This window comes from Oryza brachyantha, chromosome 4 (assembly GCF_000231095.2).
Source record: "Oryza brachyantha chromosome 4, ObraRS2, whole genome shotgun sequence".
Classification (NCBI taxonomy): Eukaryota; Viridiplantae; Streptophyta; class Magnoliopsida; order Poales; family Poaceae; genus Oryza; species Oryza brachyantha.
The window spans coordinates 7,667,397-7,674,968 of NC_023166.2; the positions used below are offsets into that span (position 1 = coordinate 7,667,397).

At 41.3% G+C, this 7,572-nt stretch overlaps 1 protein-coding gene across 1 annotated transcript; it reads right to left on the bottom strand.

Annotated features, from left to right (window-relative positions):
- Positions 1–1,209: 1,209 nt before the first annotated feature.
- On the bottom strand, positions 1,210–4,803 carry LOC102702465 (receptor-like protein 7). Its single transcript, XM_006653228.3, has one exon. It carries the CDS (start codon positions 4,801–4,803, stop codon positions 1,570–1,572), a length of 3,234 nt encoding a protein of 1,077 aa, XP_006653291.1. The 3' UTR covers positions 1,210–1,569.
- Positions 4,804–7,572: the final 2,769 nt, after the last annotated feature.

Genomic DNA, 7,572 nt, shown 5'->3' on the forward strand with positions numbered 1-7,572 from the left:
ATAGCGTAGAGTCCAGATAGGTTACGCGCAGCCTATCCGGTTCGGTTGCGATATGATATGTGTACTGATCACACGTTCTATATATACCGAACCGCTATCTCTCTGCAAACACACGTGAAAATAATCTAGGATTTGTCTTTTCCTCTGTACTGCGCTGCCACCGTCGTCTACTCCATCCCCTCCAGCGGCGTGCACCGGCGATCAGGAGAGCAGGTCTCCAGAACCGTTACACTCATGAAGTCCTACACCAGGAGAATGCGAATAAGGTTTTTGAAAAACGCTCCGCGTGACTGCTTGTGTTCGTCCACGATGGTTCGTCTTCCTCGTTGATCAGTTGCGGCTCGCCGTCGTTAACATCTTACGCCACGAGTTGTCCGTGTTGCGCCCAATCCTCCTTGGAACAATATTCGGTACAGGTTAATTATGTTTAATCTAGTTTTATATCTGTTCAACCTATTCATGTGTAGCTCTTTTCCATACGTGTTTAGATTAAATCTGTTCATGTTGATTGATCTATGTGTTGCATGCTTTTGTTATATAATGTCATGATTTATTTATGTGATAGATTAAATTTTCATGTGCTTATATATTCAACAGGACCTTCCCCTTGAAGCACCAACTACTCAAAGATCGTCTGCATCGCAATCCGGCACGTTTCTTTGACAAAGACCTGCCACTCAAACACGCGCAAACATGATAGAGCCATGAGCCAAATCCTAAGCGCCCGGGGGCTCACGGCTTAGTCAGACAGTGCAAGGAGTTGAAACTAGTCGGAGAAATCAGAAATTAAATAAAAATGAACATGCACTGTATTCTATTATACTTCATCAAATAGTGCTACTGAATTGTTCCCCATTTTGGCAATCACAATCCACAGACAACATTAGGTCCACATATATAGCTTCTCATATGTTCCCAATTAACATACACGTAGGACTTGTTTAGTTGCCAAAATTTTTTTTCCAAAAACATCACATCGAATTTTTGAACACCTAAATAAAGCATTAAACATAGATGAACTAAAAAACTAATTGCACAGTTACGAAGGAAATCTTGAGACATATCTTTTGAGCCTAATTAGTTCATAATTAGCCATAAATGCTTCAGTAACCAACATGTACTAATGATAGATTAATTATGTTCAAAAGATTCGTCTCACGGTTTCTAGGCTAGCCGTGAAATTCGTTTTTTCATTCGTATTCAAAAACATCTTTCAGCATCCGGTCAAACGTTCGATGTGATGTTTTTGCCAAAAGATTTTGGCAACTAAACACCACCTTAATCAACTTAGTCTTGAGACCCCTTGGATGGTAAGGTTCTCAAGCTGTTGTTCCCCACCGTAGCAATCACAACTCAGAGACAACAGCAGCCAGCAGGTGCTCTAGTTCAGGTAAAGAGATACAAAGTCGAGCATATATGGCCCCTATTATATTTGAAATGAATGCAGATCGCTAGCCAAATAAAAGTTACGTAGAGTGAACTCCGAGATAACAATGTGGGCAAACCTTAGATCCTTTTTGAGTGATGGGAAGGTGAGATCCAACCTAGCAGAAGCTAGGTGTTTTTCAATTAAGAAGAAGAAACAGGCACACAAATTTGAGTTGAAGAGGACTCTTGCTTGGATGGACGAGAACTCCCTGCGTGGCCCCTCTTGAGATACTGCAATTGGGTAGGTGAAGTAGCTGGACTAATGGAAGACAAAGCATTGTCCTGGTGGCTCATCCTGACAGTCTGTAAAGCTATGGACGAGCTCCTTGAGGTTACCCATGTAGAGGCGATTGCAATTGCGAATCCAACACCAAATCCGAGTCCGGCAAAAAGGAACAGTACAATGTCTATTGATACCTTCTCCGAGGGATGTAGCACAACACCTGATGACATGTTGCTGCATGCTTTGGACACCTGAAGTCCACAGAGACCCATGTTTCCTAGAAATGAGAGATTAGAGAATGTCAAGAAGTGGGGTGACTCAGGTATCCTTCCCTCCAACCTGTTATAGGACATATTCAACATTGAAAGGAAGTCCAGTGATGCCAACCCTTGTGGAATCTCTCCCGAAAGATCATTTGAAGAGAGGTCGAGTGACTCAAGTTGATGTAGCATGCCAAATTGAGATGGAATCGGTCCAGTGAGGGCATTATGTGACATGTTTACCCCACTAAGTAGAACAAGGTCCCCAATAGACTGTGGAATGGCACCATAGAACACATTATCCGAAACATCAATGACAACAATTGTGCTCAATATTTTTGAAAAAGTAATATCAGATCCTTTGTATGTGATTGCAGTGGTGATTCGGTATGTTTGGCCAAGTAGATCATATTGATTTTCCATGATCAGCGTCTCATTGACAGTTTTAGTCATCATGGCTTTCATTGTTCTAAACCATTCATTTTGTAGTAATCCAGAGAAACTGTTTGAAGCCAAGACAAAGATTCGAAGTTTTATAAACTGACAACTATTTTTATCTCCAGAAACAGAAGGCCCTACATTCCCGACAAACTTGTTGGACTTCAGAACAAGGACTTGAAGTTTAGGAAGCACACTCATCCAGCATGGAAATGTATCCTCAATACGATTATTTCCGATATCAAAAGCCTCCAAGTCTTTGCAAGCAACCAGAGATCTGGGTAACTGCCCTTCAATCTGATTGTCACTAAAATCTAATGCCCCAAATGCACAATCTTGCTTTATGCTATTTGGCAATCTTCCATGAAGTTGATTTCCTTTCAAGTTTAATACATTCAGGTTACTCATGTCCTCCATTAAACAAGAAGGGATGGAGCCACGAAAATGATTATTGGAGAGATCAAGGAGCATAAGGCTTGTTGCTTCACAAATCGATGGTGGAATTTCTCCAGACAGCTTGTTTCTGGAAGCCATGAGAAGGGAAATACTGCTTAAATGAGAACCGAAATTGGATGGCATGGTTGAAAATTGATTGTTTGAGCAATCAAACAGTTGGGTCTGTGGTCCTGGTATAGGTATGCGCCCTTCAAATAGGTTATGACTGATATCAATAACAAACATATTAGCTGAAATGACAGGGCCATATCCTATACTACTACTTAATTGGTTGTGTGATATGTTCATCAGGATGAGAGAGTTGATCCAATTATCCCATGCCCACTGAGGTATAGTACCATGGATGTGGTTGTTTGAAAGGTCAAGAACTTCAACATAGTGCATATGCCTCAAGGTATCAGGGAGCTTGGATATGTTACAAGATGCTAGACATAGAGTGTCAAAATTATCGACAGATTCCCATGAAGAGTTGTATTCGCCAACTACTACGGAAAGTTTGTTGTTTGAAAGGTTCAATATTGATAAATTGGGCAAATTGAAGAATGAGCTGAGTTCGATGGTACCAATGAGACTGTTGGAATGAAAATTTATGACTTCCAAATTAGTTAGATTAAATAGATGTGGAGGCACTTGACCAGAAAAATTGCATGCATACAACTTTAATGTTCTTAGGTTCTTGAGATTACCTATGAAGGAAGGTACTTGACCAGATAAGCCACAGTTCGAGAGTTGCAGACTCTCCAAAGAAGTTAAGTTTGCAACCCAAGAAGGCATTTCACCTACTATACCAGACCCAGAAAGCTGTAACGATGTCAGGGATCTGAGCTCACCAATCGAAGAGGGAAGCTCTTGGGGGAAGCCACCTGCAGCTGCAACACCCAATCTCCTCAAGGATTTGAGATTGCTTACAGAACTCGGAACGGGACCAGAGAAGTTGGTGTTGCTAACAAGCAGCTCCGTCAGAGCACTATCCGACGAGAAATCGGGCAGCACACCGGACACCCTGAAATTGTAGCTGACATCAACGGCCGTCAAGCTTCTGCTCTGGAAGATCCTCGTCGGGAATGGCCCCTCGAGGAGATTGTAGGCAAGCCTAAGAACACTGAGGGAGGCTAAGTCAGCAAAGGACTCTGGGATTTCGCCATGTAACTTGTTATACTTGAGGTTGACATGGACCAGCGATCGCAAGGTGGACAACGACCCACAGATCGGAGCATTGAGGTTGGTGTTCCGTAGGCTGAGAAGCTCGAGCCGGGGGGTGGAATTGGCGAAGGCGCTGCACCACGCCGCGCCGTTGCCGGACAGGTCGACATTGCCGAGGTTTAGCTCCCGCAGGTTGCTGAGGTTGGCGAGCAGCGATCCGATGTCTGGCTCGACGACGGGCCACCGCCCCTGGCCGAGCGGAAGGAAGTAATCGTTGTCGCCTTCAACCAGATAGATCCAGTCAGACAGGTCCAGAGACGCCAGCTTGCCGAGCCGCCGGATCCCGCGCGGGATCGCCCCCGAGAAGCCGGAGTAGGAGAGGTTGAGGTGGGTGAGCTCAGTGAGGCGCTCGAACCCGGCAGCCGGGAGCTCGGACCCGCTGAGGCTGTTGCCGGAGAGGTCGAGGTGCCTGAGGGAGGTGAGGTCGAAGAGCGCGGGGTGGAGGGGGCGGCCGGCGGCGGCGATCTCCAGCCCGCACCCGCCGAGGTCGAGGGTGGTGACGCGGCCGCCGGTGCAGGCGATGCCCTCCCAGCCGCCGCCGCCGCCGCAGCAGCAGTCGGTGCCGGCCCGCCACGACGCCAGGGTGCATGCGGAGTCATTGGTGGAGGAGATGGAGCGTCTCAGCCGGAGCAGCGCCGAGGCCTGCTCCGGCCGGCACCGGACGGGGACCACCTTTGCAGTTTGGTTGCTGGAGGTGGAGGAGGCGCCGCCGAGGGAGCAGGAGAGTTGGATCGCGAGGAGCAGCAGGTGCTGCTGCTGCAGCCGCCGCCCATGGCTGCTGCTCGAACGGGACATCCTTGTTGCCACAAGCTCTTGCCGCCGTTCCCACGCCGCGCACGGATGACACGCAGATGCTGTGGCCTCTGCCCTGTTCCGGGGTAGTTGGTTGAGTTTTTTATAAAAAAAACATTCAAATGATGTTTTTTTCACTTTTTTAACGCCGGTAACTTGTATGACTTTTTGTGTTATTAAAAAGTATATAATTATTGATTATTTTATTATGATTTAGTATAATAACTTTAAGTATAATTTATAATTTTATATATTTGGATAAAATATTTGAATAGGACGAAGGGTCAAACGTAAATTAAAAAGTCAACGGCGTCAAACAAAATATATTTTATAAATAAAAATTAAAATATGAACTGTATTCTTAGCAACATAAAATTTAATACCGAAAAATAATTTTTTTAAAAAACTTAAAATCAACTTAAATTAAAATTAAAATTTTAGACATAAGAAAGATAGGGTCACCGTTCCTCCTTTTCTGTTGCTCGCAAGTACTGTACCTATACACTTCGTCTTGAGAAATAAAAAGACGTTCACACCTTTCGTCTCCTAATAATTCTATTCTTCAATTTTCTCTGTCCAATCATTAGTCTTATTAAATTATATTAAAAATTTTAAAAAAAATTAATCACATAAAATTCTATTTATATATTTTATCATCTAATAACAATAAAGATATTAATCACAGAAAATTTTAAATAAAAAAATAACATATTATATTTAAAAATTAAAAAATAAACTTATTTCGAGACACAGACCAGCATTACACTTCGTTATCGTTAGTCCACATTAATGGTGACCGAGTCCTGATGCAGCCGGCCGGCCGGTCTCGATCACGTCGTTGTTGGTGTCAGGATTCAGGACTCGGCCTGGGGCGTGCTCGGCGGAGAATGTTTGGCTCTGTGAATCAAAATTTTATATATATATTTTAAAAAACTAAAACTAAAAAATAAACTAAGCTGCCAAATTAATTTAGATTAAAAATTTAAATTATAAATGTAAGTAGAAATAAAAATATTAAGATGTTTGTGTTTCGCTCGGGCCATACGTCTACACTGCGCATTGCACATTAATTATGCGAATCCGCAGGCACAATTTGGTCAGGAGTGCCGGGAAATAATGGCGACGGCGACAACCTACATCGATAATGAGTGAGCGAAGTAAAGCTCAGCTCAGTTCGCAGATGTCCACACGATTCCTGATTTTTCTCCGATGAGACTTTTTTATTATAAAATAAAATTATTTTTATCTATTTTATACCACCTCTATTAAAAAAAACTTTATTTTTAATTTCGGTGTCTAACGTTTGACCATCTGTCTTATTTAAAAAAATTTTAATTTTTTTTTAAAATTAGTCACGCGTAAAATATTATTCATATTTTATCATCTAATAATAATAATAATAATATTAATCATGAAAAAATTCAAATAAGACAAAAAGAAAACTGAAAAATAAACTTATTTTTTGAACGGAGTAAGTCCGTACAATAAAAACTAAAAATGTAAGAATACCTTTGGCTTTATTAAATCTCAATACTATTGTCTCACTTTAGTTCAAATATATGTTCTTAAACTCAAATGCAATGGTACTTATAAAAATTAACTTATTTTAGAACAAACAAAAATAAGTAAAGATAAAGCTATTTTAAACCAGAGTAAGAGCGTTCATGGTGTGAAGACGTGAAAAGTGACTCATCATGTCACGTCCGCCGCTAGTCATCGTGGAGAAAAAGAGACGACAAATGCGAGTAGCCTTGTCAGGGCTCTCGCAGCTTTTGATGGCTTTGGGAGAGCAACCTAAGGGTTTGGTTGTTTGTATTAGTTTAGTTTGCTCATCTCTTATATTTAGGCTGAATTTGGTCAGTCTCTATAGATACAGATGTAGTTGTTTGGTTGTCTCATCTCTTATATCTAGACTGAATTTGGCCAGTCTCTAGAGATACAGATGCAGCTATTTGGTTGTCTGTGGATGGTGAGGTTACCCCACTAACCTGTAGATCGAAATTTATCTCAACTCCCTAATTCATGAATCATGCGTAATACACTTTTACAACCCCAATCAAAATCAGACATAGTTGACAAATAAGACCTAGTATGATTAGTTGCTTTGTAAGAAAGCTAATTTGATTACTTAAAGATAGCTCGTGGCCTATCAAATTGCTTAGGTGCCAAAAATGATAATTGTTTCAGAAAGTAATCAAAATTTCATCTTCAATTGATCAGATAATTGCCTGAAACACACCTGTATGCAAGATCTTATTGTGAGATAAGTAGTCATCATTTACTTCAGGTACTCTGGTTATCTATATTCAGATAAAAATGAATTGATACTGAAAACGAGCATTTCTCTTATTTGTGTTCGGGTAAAAAATATTGACCCATGGCAATAACATTAAAAATAACAAACTATCTACACATATATGGCGCTGATTTGGCAGCATTCCTGCAAACATTTGCAAAGATCGTTGAGGATTGCTGACCACAGGATTGTAGGGAAGATGTCCTTACAATCCTGTGGTCATCAGTAAAATTGACCTGAAAAAGTTGGGACAAACATAGTTCAGACGCTTCAGAGCAGTATTTCCAAAAGCAAAATTTGCTTCTACAATTGAAAAAACACAACAACGTCGTATTGCAGTGACACATTACTGAGAACTATACAGACATTACTGAGAAATACTAGGTCTACAATTTGCACTTCTTGTGCAATCAATCATGTGCAGATAAATTATTCCCCTTGCAGATCCAGTCAGATGACAAAATATACTTTCAGTT

What these genes read in the sequence shown, in the direction of transcription:
- LOC102702465 (XM_006653228.3), bottom strand. Translation starts at nt 4,803, where the DNA reads ATGTCCCGTTCGAGCAGCAGCCATGGGCGGCGGCTGCAGCAGCAGCAC.